At 41.5% G+C, this 18,579-nt stretch overlaps 1 protein-coding gene across 1 annotated transcript; it reads right to left on the reverse strand.

Moving 5' to 3' along the window:
- Positions 1-5,003: 5,003 nt before the first annotated feature.
- Positions 5,004-9,944, reverse strand: LOC141472988 (meteorin-like protein). Its single transcript, XM_074160288.1, is given in 6 exon segments — positions 5,004-5,320; positions 7,824-7,883; positions 8,242-8,651; positions 9,589-9,722; positions 9,724-9,890; positions 9,923-9,944. Coding segments are annotated over 6 exon segments (1,110 nt in total).
- Positions 9,945-18,579: the final 8,635 nt, after the last annotated feature.

An 18,579-nucleotide genomic window follows, 5' to 3' on the forward strand; every position in this document is an offset into this window, starting at 1 on the left:
AAGCTAATTGAAAAGAGGCAGATAATTTATGTGAAAATACCATTATGAGCAATTCTTGATCCTAAATTAGTTCAACAGATCTTTAAGGAGGTTAGCTGTATTTTGTCTGTGTTTGAAAAACATTAAGAAGTTCAATACAATGTAAGAAAAGAATTTGTACTTTTTATAGCACCTACATTCTGTTTTAAATATCAAGTGGTTCTTGGTGGAGGAAGAAATTTTTTTTTGCTTTAGGTTAGGTTTTTTCTTCAAGTTAGAGGGAGTTTCTGTCTGTAAGGAAATGTTGTGCTTTAGAAGCCTGATCCTGCAAGTCCTACTTGTATTCCTCTGACTGTAACAAGGTAATTTGTGTATGATTCCATTTATACAAAGCGGAAACCAAAGTTTTAGATCAAACCATCAGCAATACTTTTAAATTAAGTTTCTCTTTTGGAGTCAGGAATATCATTCTTGCAAAGGTAAATCTCCTTGGATTCAAGTAACATTCATTTTGTGTGAAAGAGATACTCGAGCAGTTTGACTCTCCTTGATCTCGGCACTGTAATAAGTAAGAAATTGATAATTTGTCTGTGACTTCAGTGAGCAGTGAAGCTGCTGTGGCTCTGTGGTGTGTTGTGATGATGGGTCTGACGGCACGCCTGGAGCCCTTGGATTCCCTGTTGGCCCCTTGATTCATTTTGGGTAATTGCCTATGGGCAACAGTGAGAGTATTCCTTTAACTAGTGAGGTAGCCATTGCTCTATCTTTAGGGAAATAATTTCTCAAACATTTCTAGGATTACATCCCGAGACAAAATGATAAATATACGAAGCATGCCTGTATTAATTACAGGACCATGAATTACCTGTCTCTAAATTATCACCACAACATACTGAAACTAAAACTCATCACTTTGAAATGAAGGGGGGAAAAAAAAGCACTTAGAAAACCTATAAATATTCTTATCTCTGTCTCTCCATGGGTATTTTGGAAGCCTTGCTAGATTTCAACAGAATGGGATTAAGACTATTAGAAAGGGATAAAAGGTGGACTTTTGATCAAGGACAGAAAAAGAGAAAAAAATTATTCCTCTTCCCATATTGAAGTTAAGCACACAAACCTCAGTGCAGAATGAGCTTGTGGGAGGGTCTCTCTCACTGACAGCAGAAGGTATTAGATAAATGAGTCAGTGGCAAATCTCAGCATAAACCCAATTTGGAGACTTTGGCACACAGCTCCTATGGCTTCCCTCTAGAACTCTCAAGGTCTCCGAAAGCCATGGTTTTGCCATTTCACGCTGTGACAGAAGACCTGTCCTGCTTTCTTACACAAACAGGACTTTGATCCTTTTGTTTGAGACAAAAGTTGAGCTTACACTTCAGCCAAAAATAGTGAAATGTTTATTTTAAAAATAATAATAGAATTGGAGAAAGGGAGTGAATGAGTCAAACCTCTAACAAAGGGAATAAGCCTGTATTCACATAATTAATTTCCTACCGAATGGTATGTTGAAAATTCAGTGCATTTGAAAGTGCACAGAAAAGGCAAGGTAGGCATGAGGAAAAGACCGGCTGCGTTCAAAAAGGGCCAAATCCACCCTGGTGTAAGCAGGCAAAACCCCATAACAAATAAGTCAAGATGACTTAGCCCCCAGTGCCTATTCATGAACTGTTACTTTACGGTGTTGGTCCAGTCATTCAAAGCCTCATTAGAGATTCTTGTGCTTCTTTTGTCTTTCAATGAAGGGGGAAACGTCTTGTTCCTCTTTTGATTCTCTATCTACACAATCAGGCACAAGTCCAGCAAAGAACAAATAGATTGAGTGCATAATGATGCTTTATGAAATGTTACAGATCAGAAGGATTATGGAAAAGGGTTCAACTCCTTCCTGGAAGAGGCTGAAAGACTTCAGCTTACACTGCTGAAGGGGAAAATGTTCAACATGCTCTCCACAGCAAAGATAATTCATTGGGTTAAATTTAACCACAGTAAAGAAAGAAGATCACTTCACTTCAGTTGCTCACAAATGTGTTCTGTCTGTAACTTAGGCCCCCCCTTCCCCATACTAGGTCTAGCTCAAATCTTAAAAGTCGGCACTAATGAGAGCTGGCATCCAAATTTCACCAAGCCCAGGAGTAAAACAGCCATGGTATTTAACCCCTTCTGACCCAATTCTCTTATATGCAGAGTCGGAGAAATAGATCCCAAAGACTGAAAAAACCCATGAAGATGACCATGAAGATGCTTTTAGCATCCTTGCTTTGTTCTTAGGTATCTTTTCCCTGAACATGTGAATCACTATTCTTTTGTAAGGCCACTTGGCCCTATTTATTAATCTTAAAAGGAGGAAAACCCACAGAGTTTTTGAGAAACAGTTGAATGAAGAGGGGTTTTTTGTGCCATATGTGGTTCTTGAACACAAAATTACAAACTCCTGGGATGTGGGACTTCCTGTAATAGATCTCTGGAACTGCACTGATTACATCATCTCCTTTAGGATGTCTGGGACTCTTTTGAGAGGTTTTCCATCCATGTAGAGACCAAGCATCAGAACAGATCTTACAGGGAAGATTGTAGCTTTATGGAAGGTGCTGACTCTAACCATTAAGCATGAATTATGGTCAGCTGTAGTTTAAACACCTTGTTGCTGTTCTTCACCTCTCTTACTGCCAGCCCACCTTCCTATCTTTTATAAACTGGCTGGTTTTTTGCTAGTTTGAATGCTTCATGCCTTTGATAAAATTGGTCTCTGCCTGTTTGCAAGGGGGGCAAATAAAGCAGCATGGGTGAACCCAAGATACATTCGATGACATACATAATGAAGCAGTGGGCACTACAAGCTGCTTGCATGATATGTTTTGTCTCTGTTCAACCTCTTGTTGTCTGAGAAGACCAGAGTGAGCACATAAATGCAACTGTTGGCTGCTATTATACATAAGCAAGCTAACCCAGCCAGTGCAAGGGAAAGTATTCCCCTTTAGTTTTTATTCTACTGTGGCTAAAGAAAAGACGCTATTGTTCAGTTACAAACTATGTGAGGTAAGGCGCCAGGGAAAGAAACATTGCTTGCTGCCCTCAAAACTAAGTACTTGGAAAACCACAGTATCACTCTAGGCTGAAAGAGCTTAAAACACTGGGAGACAAAATTAAAATGCCCTGACCTAACCACAGTTCCTTCCTGTGATAATGGCTGTCCACCTTGTGACATTAATGAAGTCACTGAAATTAAAGAGCGAATGACCTTTTCTTATGTTACTCTTCAACTACTTTACTGCTCTTCCACTGATTCAAATTTTCCATCTTACCTCAAAAGAAATACTATCTGCTTTGCCCCACTGTTACTCATGTCTGTATCTAAACATCCTCAGCCCTGATGTTGGAAGAAATTTGAACCTAACGTAAACAGCAATAGCACAACGGACTTTGGCCCAGCAGAACTTTTTTTGAGTGTGGGAACTCTAGCATTATGTGTTTTCCCCCAAATACTTGTTTAAAATCTGAAACAAATGAAAACAAAAAGATTTTCTCCAAAAAAGCTTTTTACCCCACCACTTGGAAACATGCAGGTACCTCTACTAGTTACTGGTATTGAGGTAGTTAACTTTATGCAATCTAGGGAGATTACAGTCAAACAGAATTAATGTATACAGCATGCACAATCTCTAACAAGCTCTTCATTATTCTCACTGATTGCAAGGATTTCAGGTTGCTCATTACAAGGCCAACAAGTCCACAGAGCTGCAGATTAAATCACCAGTTCACATGCGTTTTTAAGTATGTTGTTTCACTTCACACCGGGTTATTTTAGTTTTTCAACCGCTCATTCACCAAACTACTTACTTGCTTTAAAAAGAACACATTATTTCAAAGGGATGATGCTCTATGAAAGCAAATATTGATTACAACATTAATGCTATAAAAAATGGCTAAGGCCCCCTTTAAAAGACAGAAACCCACACAGGTTTGACATATACAAATATACAAAACAAGAAGAAACGCAGCATCTCCAATCAATACTAAAATAACATACTTTATCTCCTATTTACAGTGCAAATACCAACCAAAGAAGAGTACTCCATTTAAAATTTGAAATGTAGCACTGATCTCCAGCTCTCAAAACCCAAGTACTGGGATATCCCTGTACATCTTCCAATACTTTACAAAGGCCAGTTTGCTTGCGTCTGTTCTGTTGTGCACTACACACTAACGAGAGCTAATTGCGGGCCCAGTCCCATGAATACCAAACATTACATTCTCATGCAGGCAATGCTACAACCAAAACTTCTGATTATTTCAATGCATTTCCCAAACACCTTTTCTCCTCTGGTAGGACAGTGTTAGTGTTCACATTAGCTAAAGTGCAGTATCCCTCATTGACCTGTTTGCACGGGGAGCAAAATCAGATGCTGTCAACAGAGCGCTGCAGAACTGCATCAGCTGTGATTTTGCCTCAGAGGGTTAGTTAATCTCTCTGCTAACAAAGAGAAGGCAAAAAACCTGGCAAAGCTGCCAATTGCCTGAAGGTTTAGTAACTATGGCTAAGATTAGAGTTAGCATTCATCTTAGAAACACTTGGGAGTGATGAAGTGGTAAGATGGACAGAAATTATCTTGTGAAAAAAATAAAAGAAGCCATTCGGAAGGGAAATCAAGTAGAAACGGGGGAGGAGAGAAAAAAATCTAGAGAAAAAGCACGTAGTATGTACACAGAAAAGATGTTAGAGAGAATTTTGTAATACTGAGCACAAGCTGCTTTCTAACCACAAAAAAAGACAACATTTCAAAATTCAGAGTTATTTTGTGAGGCAAAGAGGATGTGAAGAGGAGAAACTAATGCAACTAATGCAAATGCAGATTAAAAGGCAGAGTTCACCAGGCTCACAGAGCCATTATCTTCAGCAAATTCTCCAGGTCCCAGTTTTGGTGAAATTGTTGGCTTTAGTCCTTGGTTTTAACTCTCCTTCAGACTCAGTATCCAAAGACTGGGCTGAAATTTTTCAACTCTCAGCTCCAGCATCACTCCTGTCAGTCGAGCTGAAACTCACATGGGTTCGCTCCTCTTTCTCTGGCAGCCCGGTAAACAAACATGAAATCTTTAAACCGAGGAGCACAGCCCAACCAAGCTTCGCCAAAATGTTCACTTCCAGTGAAAAGGAAAACTCCACCTCCCTTCTTCACCTTGCACTGTAGCAGGGTTCGGACAGGGCCTCGCCATTCACCACTCGCTTCATCCTGCTGGAAAATTCTGTTTTTCTGTCTGTAGACTTTCTGGACGCTGACATCAACCTGTGACATGTGGTTCTCTGAATCGTGAGAAACATTTCGGATAGATCCTTTCACCACTAGATGTGAAGAAGACAGGAGGTGGTTATGGAGCAGCAGGTAAGTAGGTCAGGTATTAGGAGCTCACTGAATGAAATAACTGGAGACACAGCTTTGTTGTGCAGTTTGCACTCCTACCGCCTACTGATGGGCACACGTCTGAGCTTACACTGCATCCTGCACACAGAGGATCCCCAAACAGTGCTATGTGCTTGGAAGCACACCTTATGACTGTTCAAATCAGCTACATCTGAGGAAAAAGCATGTGACTTGCTCAATAATACAAAGTAGCAATGAAGGATAAAAAAGCAGGTGAAAAAGAGGTCAGCTCAGGGATTCATTTTTTTCAGTCTCTGTTCAAGGCAATGACTGTCACAGACTACCTCCTTCCTGTCTCCAGGGGACTCTGAAGTTTTTGATTTGACAGCAGTAACAGAGGTTGATCCAAGAAAAATTAGAATACGATTTGTTTGGGAAAAATAAGAGCTTGTTAAATGTTTTTCATTTAAAGGTTTGGAATTTCTCCCTGAAAAGAAAATGGCATTCATCCATCCATCAAATGGCACTTTGGGAGTTTATCAACACCATGCAGAACTTTAAGTGGCTTTATCTGAAGCCTTATTTAAAACCACATAGAATACATGTACCTCCTTTCCCAAAGCGATCCTAGATGTTTTCTGGGAATGAAAGCATAAGCCACAGACTTTTTGACTGAAAGCATCAACCATACAGAGAATGAAACGTGCCATCCGACTGTGTTTGCTCTCCTGAAGCCGTCTTTCTCATTCTCACCACCCCCATCTTTCACAGCCATCAATTTCTCTTCTATTAACTAAGTGAATTTCAATCCCATACACAGAGAAGGCTCAGAAAGAAACATGCCACCATTTGAGCCAAGAGCTCTTGAGCAAAGGAGAGGTTACCAATGCAACAAGAACATCACCATGTTTCTGCCACAAAACTCTTTCATTCAGGTACAGAGAACTCAACAACCCGAGAGGCAGAAAAAGTCTATTTCTGAAGTTTCTGAGAACTTCCTCATCTAATTCCATTTCCAGGGGAATCCAGAATTTTGCGTAACAGATGTCTCTACTCTCCATCTTCCTCTTTGTGTGATCACTTTTAATCAGATGCAGTCAAGTCTATTGACAAGCTATAACGCACTCCTTCCTGGTGCTCCAAGCTGCTCCTGTGCCGCTCAGGCCCAGTGACTGCAGACCTCCAGCTTCAGAATAACCATAAAGCCCCTATTCACTCCCAGTGTCATTTACACTTTCATTAGCAGCTATTTTCCCTAATCAAAAAAGTTGATGATAGCGATTTGTGAGCTTAGGGCAAGGAAGTCAGGCCATAAATAGAGTCAGTTCAAAGGGCTATTTCTTCTGGTCGGCTGCTGCTGGGAGTGTAAGTGCCCCATTGTGTGCCGGGGCCCCCGCATCTGTCAGTCTCTGCTCTTTCAGGCAGTGCGGCAGGAGAGCCTCCATGGGAACTGATAACTTCATCAAGGAGAAACAATGGGCTGGGTTCCATCAGTTAATTTAGAAGCAGAAAAATTACCAGCTCAGGAGCAGTCTACAGGCCACATGCTCTACTTCTTGTATTAGCACAATGATGTTGGCATGTGATTTTATCAGTAGCCTCGAAGTGTGGCAACCCCAGTAGGAAAGCAGTATTTTGGGGTTTTGTTTTAAACACTGGTTAGGGGTAAATATAATTCATGGGTTTATCTCTTTACATAGGTACATTTACAGCAATATAATTCTGGCCACATAGAGAGGCAGCTCAACAGCTTTCGCTATTAGACATAATCAAAGAGGTACAAATTTTCATGGGAATAAAATGAACAGAACATGACTGAGAGAAAACGAGAGTTTATATTGCATTATTAAGTAAAGAAAATGGGAAAAGATCTTAATGTGCCATCAGATCAGTGCTTCTTATTATTTCTTATCTTACGGAAGATAAACTGCTTTGTTTTCTCATAAGGCATAAAACAGAACCAGTATGTCACTAAAGGAAGTTTAAATCACCTGAAATCCTTAGCCCAGTCACAAACAACTCACTGCTTCTGTAGAAAAATAACTAGGAAGTGTGCAAGTTGTGAGGGAAGAGAGAGAGCACATTTATCACAGGGGAAAAAACAAACACACACCGAACCACAGATGAAGGGAATAAAAAGGAACATATTGATCATGTATAACCTGTGTATGTGTCTACATGCATATGACTTCGCTACGCGTGAGAGCCAGCAGGACACTTGTGAGAATTACTTTCAGTTCAGAGTTAAATCGTAACCTTTCTGCCCAGAGGAAATGAGAACAGTGAAGCTTCTCCTGTCTAGGTTTCATTTCTTTTCCCCGTTCAAATTCTTTTTCACACAGCTAGCTTCCTTCTCAGATCAGAGAGCACAGTCATGCTGCTTTAAGAGAAGTAGTAAATAAAGAAGTAGTAAATAAAGAGAAGTAGTAAATAAATCCAAATAGTATAATTAAAGGATGAATGACTTCTCTTTAATCAGCTTACCAAAATCACTGCTGCAAATGGCCATAAGAAGTTCCACGTTGTCACAAGGACGGCACATAGCTAGAAAAAAAGAACAGTTTGTTACTTATAATACTACATTATATATCATTGCTAAAGAACTGTTGGATTATGAGAGGAAATGGGGCACAGTGCATATGTCCAGGACCGAGCTGGCTGCTAATGGAGAGACAGAGTTTCTCATTATATTGCAGTGTTCCCTCCCGTGCCTACAGGATGCCTCTCATGGTGGAAATCTGAAAACATTCTGCACCAGCTGAAGAGTCAGTGACCTGGCAGAAGGACCTCCCTTGCCATGACAAACCCCCCAGCCCAAAACAGCTTCTGTCACTTGAGATGCAGTGGATGCCACCTTGGATCTGCCTCAACAGCAGAGCCCCAAGGCTGGCCCTGCTCTTACCTTCGACCAGGGCCATCTTTTTGAACTCGGGGCCAGCAGCGCTCTGGTTGCTCAGCAGTTCATACTGGAAGCTGGCCGTCCGGCGGCTGATGTCCCTCTGCGGGCTGGCCTGCAGGAAGAGGGCCACTCGTTGCGGTGTGTGGGCACTGAAGCAAGACACGTGGTGGGGTCGAGCCCCTTCTGCCTCGCTTACCACCAGGTGCAGCTGCCCAGCACGCTCCACGTAGATGCTGGCACCCTGGAAGTCACTAGCAGGCTTGATGCAGACAGTGGTGTGCCGGGCACTGGAGAGGTTGGGCTCCAGAACGACACGCAGGGCTCGTGCTGGGTACATCCATTCCAGGGAGCCCTCGGTGCAGCGCAGATGGACCTGTTCCACAGCGCGGGAACGGGGCTCCCAGCTCAAACCGCTGCCAAGACAATACCATCAGTCCATTACTGGTGATACCCATGGTGTGGGCAGAAGAGCCCAGCAGACACTGCCACACTAGGAGCCTAAAGACACAGGTCCTGTGCCCAACTCTAGTTCTCTCCTAACGACTCCTGATTTCCTCCAGCTGGGCTCCTTCCCCTCCAACCACAGCTGCGGTGCCAGGGGAAGGGAGTAGGATTGCTCACACCTGGAGCTGCACCGGGGTGTGTGGAAAGGAACCTCATCCCCTTTTGCCCACCCGCAAATCCCTGCTTGGATGCCCACAGCGTCCAGCGAAATGGCAGAGGGCAACTTCTCTCTGCTGAATAGCAACAAGGACTTTCCATGTGATAGGACTGGCCAATGCTCAGCTCTCCGGAAAATCCCACCTGCAGGTGGGTAGGGGCGAGAGCCGCTGACTTCCAGCAGGAGCTGCACAACGAGTACTGATGTTATATCTGAAAAACTGGGGTTAAAAGCCTAAATTTCTAAAGTTATTTTTAATGCTTCTTGTAAGATCTCATAATGAAAAGCTTTCTAATCAAAGCAGGCTGTGCTGACCCTGCTTCTGAGCTCTTGCTGAAACCTGAACAATTTCATTGCTTTCAGAAAAGTTACTTTTACTTATGCTATTTAGGAAAATCAAATCCGTAATAGCACAATTAGTTACTGGAAAAGACAACAAAATTCAGCGGAAAGAGATAAAATTTTTGAGAAAGCTAAGTATTTTTGAAAAAGTTAAGTATTTTCCTATTCAAGTCGCAAAAGAAAAAACCCCGACAAAGCGGAGCTGCCGCCCTCCTTCGCCGTGCCCGGCCGCTCCCCTTCCGTACCCGGCGGGAGAGACCCCACGGACCCGCCGCTCCCGCCGCCCCGCCGCCCGCCGGGACCCCCCCGGTTGATTTGAGGCCCCTCCCGGGCCGTTCCCTGCCTACCTGCCCCTCCAGCTGCAGTGGTCGGCGGCGCCCGGCCGCTGCCCGCCGCCCGCCAGCAGCAGCAGCCGCAGCAGGGCCCGGAGGCAGGGCCAGGGCCAGCCCCGCGCCGCCGCCATGCCCGGCCCGCCGAGAGCCCAGAGCCGCCGCCGGGCCGGGCCGAGCTATAAGGGCGGGCGGGAGGCGGGGGGTGCCGGGACCCCGCCGTCCCCCCGCCCCCGGGTCGCTCTGTGAGCACCAGCCGGGCGGGCGGGGTCCCCGGCGGCGGCACAGGGAGACACAGACCCCCAAAGAAGCGGGGGGGGGGGTGGGGGTGGGCGGGACGACGGGACGGTGGTACAATGGGGATGCTTTCCCATCGCATCCCCGTTTTCTTACCGCGTTCTGCATCACACGGGCCAGGCAGCCCCCCTTGGCCTTTAAAATATTTAAAAGTGATTAATAACAGTTTCTCATCGCAGTTTGGGAACAAGCAAAAATTGCGTCAACGTAAATCAAAGCAAACATGGAATGATTGATGGAAATTCAATTGTTTTAACTTTTGCTTCCATGAGTACCTTTCAGGGGTCCATGGACCAGAAAGCACAACAGCCCGCAATTATCATGCTAAAAGCCAGGCTGTGCCTGCCAATAATTAGATTTCTATATGCATTGCCCTTTCCATATTTTCAATGAACAACATAGGGAGCTGCTCTTTTGCAGGTCTGAGAGAGCCAGGCTCTTTTCTGCAGCTCTTAAGCGTGGAATCGGGATTTCGCAGCAGGCCAGGGACAATGGCCCTCGGCACTGCTGGGTGGCACATGCTGGGATCCGCAGGGCATTGTTCCCCCTCAGCGCGGCAGCGCCCGTGGTCACCAGGACTCTCTGGCCATCTGTTACCGTGCGGTTAGCAGCGTGGTCTCGCATTGCCCACAGATGCACACGGAAAGAGAAGCGGAGTTTGCCTGCCTGTTGCATTTCTGCAATTAGGGCTTTTCCTTAAGAGGAAAATACACTTGCTAGAGGAGACATCCTGAAATCAGAGTTTCAGCCCTCAAGTGTCTAACGCTGGACTCCCCAAATCTTATTTGGATCCTCACACAACCACTTTACTTTTCATTCACCAAATATTTTACATCTTTACTTTTATTATCAAAAGACAGAAATAGAATTTCCATCTTGACTTCCACTTTTCTAAGATCCCATGTTCTTCCCCACACATACCTGGTGTGTGACTTCTTACACCTCAGGCTAAAATCTGGCTCAAGCCGGTGCTGTGCACGGTTCACTCCAACAGTTCTAAAAACATTTAAAAATGCATTAAACCTAGATCTTGTATTAACATTAGTGCCAGTGATCCTCAAAGCTCTGTGAAACTATTGTCTTACCATCTAAGAAAAAAACCTGCCGAATATCTGTGCTCTGACCCCATCTTGAATGGAAAACAACACACAAATAGTCTTTAAAAGGTTAGACTGTGGCATAATATAGGAGCTCAGAGGCCAGAGCCCGTTCTCTCTTTTGTGCAAATGAGATGGGGCAACAGAAGAGAGAACTTGGGGAGAGAACTGACACTATGATAAAGTGGCCCCATAGGAGGAGTTATTCACTTCCAAAAGCCCCAAGTCACCCATCTGCTGCCATCAGGAGAAAGCATTGAGCCACTTGATCTCTGATCCAGCAGCAGCCTTTCCCCTTTCTGTGGGAAGCCCAGGGCGCATTTCACTGACTCGTGCTCAGCAGCCCTTCCGCCTCCCGTTTATGTTAGCGCCATGTAACACCAAAACATCTCCCCTTAAAACTCCTATTTAGAAATTACTCTTTACAGATGAGGAATTTGTAGGCCCATTTCCCTCCCTTAGACTAAAGAAAGAGTGTGCATCACAAACTGTTTTAAGGTCCCAAATCACTGCCAACATTGGTGAGAAGGAACGATCTAGACATTTCATCTCGCTACTGAAGCCTGGGGTTTTTAAACCATTTTAAACACATCTATTATAAAGCCCTACAAACTCGGCTTTTCTCCAGATGTGAACACAGCACGGAGAAGGAAGAACCAGAAGGGGGCAAGCAGCTGCTGAGACATCTTTGTAGGTTACCAAACAGCATTAGTTTTACCTCTGAATGACATTACACTTGTCTAGACATTTTTCCGTGTATCTGAGGTTTGAAACGCTTGGACTTTGTGGCAGGGATCTCGGGCAGAAGCACGGCTGCAGCGTTCAAAGTACAACTCTGGTCTCAAAACGATCCAGCATCTCATACTACAGCCCTCTAAGAGCCAGGCAGTTACCATCACCACCAGGTTGTCACAGAGTTGAAAACTCACATTTGCATACATAGTGAGGAACAGCAAAAACTGAGTTTAAACACTTTAATCCACACACTTTAGTCTACAGAGAAATACAGTACAAATAACAAGACAACAAAAAGATGCATTAGGAAATGCAGTAACAGAGTCAGTGCTGTGAAAATTCTGTATTTACAAACTTCTATGAAGAATATGGAGCAGACTGTTTCTCAAAAGAACCTTCTGGGAGCTTAAGTTGCAAGAGCTGGGCCACGATACAACTGTCTGAAGACAAAAGCTTTCTTCAGTTGCACTGGTGTTAACATGGAGTACCACCACAGAACCGGTGGAGTTATGCAACTGCACTGAAGTTGCAGCTTCTAGAACCTGGCCCAAGTACTCAAATAATACCCATCACCCACATGTAACGATTTGAGCAAACGTCACAATTACAGGGGCAATGGTATTATCCCCTGCTTCAGAAATACCGGTAGAAGCCAGTGAGGGTGCAACCAATGAAGAGACTTTTATGAGACGTCCCACAACCACACTTCCTGGGCCTACGCAGCAAACAAAGAACACACTTCCCAGATCTTACGACTGAGTTTTACAGTGATACCTCCTTAATCTCTCATTTCAGCCTGCTGCCTTTTAAAAAACAAAGCAAAAACCATTTGGGATTTGAAAGCATCATGATGTCAAGAAAAAATAAGCAAATTTTGATTTTAAGCATTTATATTGGAGGTTTGATATTACGTTGGTTGGTTATTTCCTTGCAAGTAAGATCTCTCATACTTACAGCTGGGAGCAGTCAGGTTTGCTCTGAGGTTTTCCAAGAAAAGGCGAGAAGAGGCGGGAACGGTGCAAACAGTTTTTGCTTATGTTTGGACACTAAATAATATATATATATCAAACTGCACCATAAGGAAACAACTGTTCTGTCAAGAGTACAGTGATCACTCCTTCCTTACTGTTCTGTGGGAAAAACAAAAAAATACTGAATCCCAAATGTCACCTTTCTCCCTTGAAAAAAGCCTAAGATGTTATATATTCTACTTTTTGATCTATTACTTGCATTTTAAGCTCATTTTTTCCCTATTTAGTGCAACTTCAGAATATATGCATAAACACATTCAATGCAAATCCCAAGTCACAGCATCACAGTATTTCCAAGCTAAAGAATAATTTTTTTTTAAGCTTTTAACATGCTGGTATTTTCTTGTAAGTAGTTATTACTAACTTAAAGTTACAGCTCTTAAAAGTAACATTTTTACAGTATTCTGATCACCAATTACTACATAGAAATAACTACTTTACATATTGAAGTTCCAAGCTACAAAAATAAAAATCCGTTCTGTTTAACTATAAAAATCCTAGAAAGAGAAGATGGCTGGAGGTACTCCAAGGATTACAACAGTTGGTAGCAGACAAAATGGCTTTTGAAGGATGTAAACTTTGAAGATACAGAATGCAATAAATCACAATGTAAGTTCCCACTTACTCTTAAAAGGAAAATTATTTTTAGGCTGAAATCCACAAACAAGTTGCAAATGAAACAATGCAAAAAATGGATTACATACAGCAACAAGGGTATAGAGCACAGTAAACAGGGCAGTATCAACGAGAAACATAGTAAAATTTTGAATACATTCATACTTTTGAACAGTTAAGGGCCGGATCCTCAGCTAATATAAGTCTGCGCAACATGACTAGGTTTAGTCAAGGCATGTGGCTTTACTCCAGCTCGAAGTCTCTCCCTGAGATGCCCAAAACCTGAACTAGGTATTCAGCACTCTTAGTGAGATAAAGAAATTTTGATCATGCCGTGCTTTTAGAACTAACGAGGATGAAATAGAGAACGTGTAAATTCTCTCAGTAGACTTAATTGCTAAATGAACAAGTGGTCTCTGTTGTCTCATTCCTGTGTTCAAGAAGCAGCTATAATCTCTCAGAAAAAAAAGTCAGAGCATTTTTCAATAAGTGGTTCACATTCACCAGGATCAGTTATGTACTAGTATTTTTAAATCTCAAGATATCTTAGTTTCCTCCTAACTGAAGGGTCAAATCTTTTTTCTTTTCTAAAAGGAAGATAACTGCTAGTAATCAGTATGAAATACAGAACAAAAAAAGGATTTTCAGTTAGAACACATGCAAAGATTCTTAAGTGTCCTACTCTTACCCATAGATTCACTAACTAGGTTACAGTGGCGCTCTACCAAAAAGTTTTTGTTGCCAAGTAAAAAAGAGTAACTACTTGATACCATTACGCTGTTCACAGCTAAGGTACAGTGCTTTACGGTTGTTTTTAACCAGTGAGATACAATAGCATACACGATAAAAGCTGTGAGCTTCAGTGCAACATAGTGCAGAACCAGAAGGAACTGGCCAAACTGAAACCAGAACCTTTAACTATCACTTCTCAGAACCTGTGGAGAACAGGGAGGTTCCTCCCCAGCAGCAAAGAGCAAAAATTGTACTTTCAAAATAGGACAGGGGGACTGGGAGCCTTTGGAGTCCTTTCTAATGTCTTCCAGGTGTGGTGATGGTGACTGGAAAAGCCAAACAGGTGGGTTACTGGGCAAAGAATAAGCTGTGTGAAGCCATTCCAATTTTGTTTTCTGACAAGGTAGCTGGCACAAAGAATAAAGTGGACAGAAGAGAAGCTCACTACCCTCATTTCAGCAGAGCTTTTGATACTGTCCCAAACGACATTTTTAGCTGAAAGTGAGCCAGCATAAAGTGAGTAATTAAATGACTAACGGAAAGTACTTACTGAGTAGTTGTAAACATTAGCAAGACAAAAAAGGTATGGGGCAATAAATTCTCAACTTGAATCAGCTGAAGTTATAGAGAAGAAACTTTTAACTTACTCTTGCTATAAGCATTGCCTCAACAAAACGATTTTCTCTAAGTGTGTTCAAACACCGCAGCATTTTCTTTTGCAATCAGGAAAAACTCAAGTTCGTTTTCTGAGAGCAAGTACTTAAAGCTTCTAGCTAAAGTAAATGGTGTTCCAAGTTAGTTAGTGCCTAAGAAAAGCAACACCTGGAAAAAAAAACCTCTATGAAAGGGCAACATTGAAAGTGAACATATAAAAAGAGTATCAAATGCATAAATTATGCTATGCAGTCTTTACATTATGAACATGAAATGCAATTCATAACAGCATTGAGAAAAACATTCTAATTTGAACATAATTCCAAACTAATTTGAAATAGAAATATCACCATTGCAGTAGAAAAAGAATACAGTCTTGTGGTTTCTAATAACTGCAGTAATTCCAAATTCCAAAGTGCTGTTAAAAGTATGCTCTAAATACTACCCTAACACCAGGAACAATAGACATACTCAGGAAAAAAAAAACAAAAGTTAATGCCATTCACCTCAGCTGTTTTTGAAGAAAAAGAATGCAAGTTTGGACTTTGGACGCCTTTTTAGAAAGTCAAGACATGGAGAAAGAGCCAAAATGCAGATGGCATTTGAAGCAGCTTAACTCTGCTATGAATTGCTGAAGTGAAAGCACAAATTGAAACACAGACTACGACAAGAAGTTCTATGTACATGAAAATACACATACCCATCCTCTCAATATGCCTGTAAACAAGTGAGGTTTGAGCCAGGCAGGAATCCGGCTCCATACAAGGGTAAGTTTTTGTATTGCATGTCCCAGGATTGAGAACCTACAGCAATGAAAGTTACCGGAATCTGACCAAACTTCAGTTAAGCTCGTGCATGCAGCAACTAAATCAAAAATAAACTCTGTGAATTCACTTTTGAGTGCTTGACAATTGATGTTATTATTCACCCTGTACATTTTACACAAAGCTATACTGTATGAAGACTGCCAGAAGAAACTATTCATTACTTGTCTTTTGAAACATCGCTTTCACTATCTTTCCAATGTTAATCATTAACAGGGTAAGGGGAAATTTTTTTCAGTGCAGGACATGAGAGCCAGCTGCAGAGTACCCTCTTCTGGATAGAGAATGTACTGCAGTATTTTCAGGTTTCCAATCTTTTCAGAGAGCTACAGAGTAGGTAATTTGTACTGATGCTTTATGCACCTACAACATTAAATAAAGGATGTAACAGTTTTACAGTCACAAGAGACACATGACAGCATTAAGCAGCTACAGCTATATTACAAATTAGAAAAGTCCATTTATGCTAGCACTAGAATCTGGGAGCCCATTGCTGACATTTACTGTCTGTAGTTAGACGAAAACTTAAAACAGTTTTATAGAAGTAACCCCAAACCCAAAATTGGCTTTAACCCAATTTGCAACATACTGGAAAAGAGGATACATTGAAATCAAAGGGACAGCATGTTGGAAACTGCAAGACTTCCCAATACATTCTAGTGCTAACACCATATGTTTAAAAAAACACTCTTTGTCATGCAGATGACAGCTACATATCGTTACAACAGAATGATGACCCCATGTGTGATTGGGAACTGGACACTTCAACCTTACAGAATGTTCTCCATACCATAAATAACACAGAATGTTCTCCACACCATAAATACAACTTTACAAGAGGCTTCCCCATGCTTACAATGGCTACGTTCTCTACCTATCATTTGCTGCAATCACTAACAGTCAATTTGTGAAACACAAACTTCTCCACTTCCACATGCAAGAAGGGGGTGATCTGTCCAATACAAACAATACCATTTATCAGGGGTTTTCCTGAAACAAGCACCCAATTAGATGCTACTTTCACTTCTAATACTCCTGTGTTTCTCCAAGCAGAATGATGGATTTATGTTTCCCAAAGAGGATTTCGCACATTTAGGACTGGATTCCCAGCAAGCCGCAGTAAGTGGGGGGATCTTGCCTGCACAAACATGGTACATCATCCCCGGTACCCACACAGGCAAAGCCCACGCGGAGAAGCCAGCGTATCTACTGTGAAAAAGGGAGACTTTCAAAGTCTTGGCATTGATTACTTTTTTTCTAGATGTCAGGAGTTCAAAGAGTGAAGTTTTTGAACAGTTAAAGGTTCTTAAGCTATAAAACAATCTGAATAATCATCTGATCAACTTCAGGTAACTCTTTAAACTGTATTATAAATAGTTTAGATTAAGTAGCCAGTGGTGTCATTTCTTGTGAGAAAATGCTGCCTTTCATAGCACATGCCCTGCTTTTCCAGAGACTTGTAATTTGTTTGTAAACAAGTTAAGTTCTATGCTATGGTTGTTACCTAACTATTTTTAGGATGCTGACGGTTATAAATTATTAAAAATATAACTTAATTAGTAAGATTTTTGAAGCTAATACAAATTGAACCTCAGAACCAAGAGAAAAAAGGGTAGTGGATTTATCTAACATAGTATACTTTTGTGTATTTTAAACACTTTTAACATAGATTTAACTATTAATTTCTTCTCTATATTTACATACAGTAAAATAATTAAGATGAGGTGTATAATCATAGAATAGTTTGGGTTGGAAGGGACCCTAAAGATCATCTAGTTCCAACCCCCCTGCCATGGGGTACAAGGCTAATGAATATGGAATTTACAAATGGCTTCTGCTTTACAGTTCATTACACTCTAATCACATTTTCAGACAGCTATAAATGCACTGATAATCAGTAGTATCGAAGATCTAGTACATACACTTTCTACAATGAATACCATCAAGTTAAAAATGCTCTCCAAAGAGGATTACAATTGAAGGTTTTAAAAATACTGACTTTACCAAGGTTTCAATAAATTATTTTAAATATAAATAGTTCATTAATCAATGCAAACACCATTTTATAGATTGTTGAAAAAGTTTCATTTTACAAAACCTAGAAACATACCCTACTTTACCCCTCACTTTCAGTTAACATAAAGAAAAAAGGGAAAAAAAAAAAGATCAGGGGAATTCTGACAAAAGCAGCAACACTCAAAAGTTCAGACCAAAGCTCTCAACTTCTCTAATAATCTTGGCTTATGCAGTACACATTCAGCATAAATTTTCTTTCTACTTGGAAGATAACCTTCAGTGGCTCAACTGGACTTAACTGAATTACTTAGTGACAAACTCTACATCTCATCTTATAGCTCTCACCTGCTATAACAGAAAAGAAAAAAAAAAAAAGGAAGCAGATTTTTACTTCTGTAACCATGAAGATGTTTTCACCTGAGAAGCTTTTAACCTGAGAAGCTTCAGATATGCCAAACTGACAGTTTCCGTGCACTGTTGTGTATGTTCTTACCCTTCACAATCAGCACAGACCACCAATATTTTTCTCGCCCTATATTCAGATGGGAAATAAAGTTTAATATCCAACAAGGTATCTCCGATTTCTAAGAGCCAGTCAGAAAACAAATAGTTTCATGCTTTTTTTCACGATCAAATTACACACATGAATGCCAGAACTTGCTAACCTTTGCAAACTTAGCTCTCAACCTCCATGCTTAAAATTGAAACAGTTAACAGACTAACTATTGATCATTTTCAGGTAAACGTGAAGCAAGATCTTCAACAAGACAACACTTGATGATTTGCCAATCATCATTATTTGTTTAAAACCCTTCTCTAAACAGCTAAAAGAGACAGCTCTTTTGTCCAAGTTTTCGTCCAAAAAGCCTCCTTGAGAAACTATGATGTTGCTATTTACAAAAACTAGAATTAGCCTCTCACTGAACCGAAGCAGAGTCAGTCACAGCATCATTCAGTGCAAGTCATGGTACAATTATTTTGAAGTTGTAGCTTGGGTACTTGGGACCT

The sequence above is a fragment of the Numenius arquata genome, chromosome 17, assembly GCF_964106895.1.
Source record: "Numenius arquata chromosome 17, bNumArq3.hap1.1, whole genome shotgun sequence".
NCBI lineage: Eukaryota > Metazoa > Chordata > Aves > Charadriiformes > Scolopacidae > Numenius > Numenius arquata.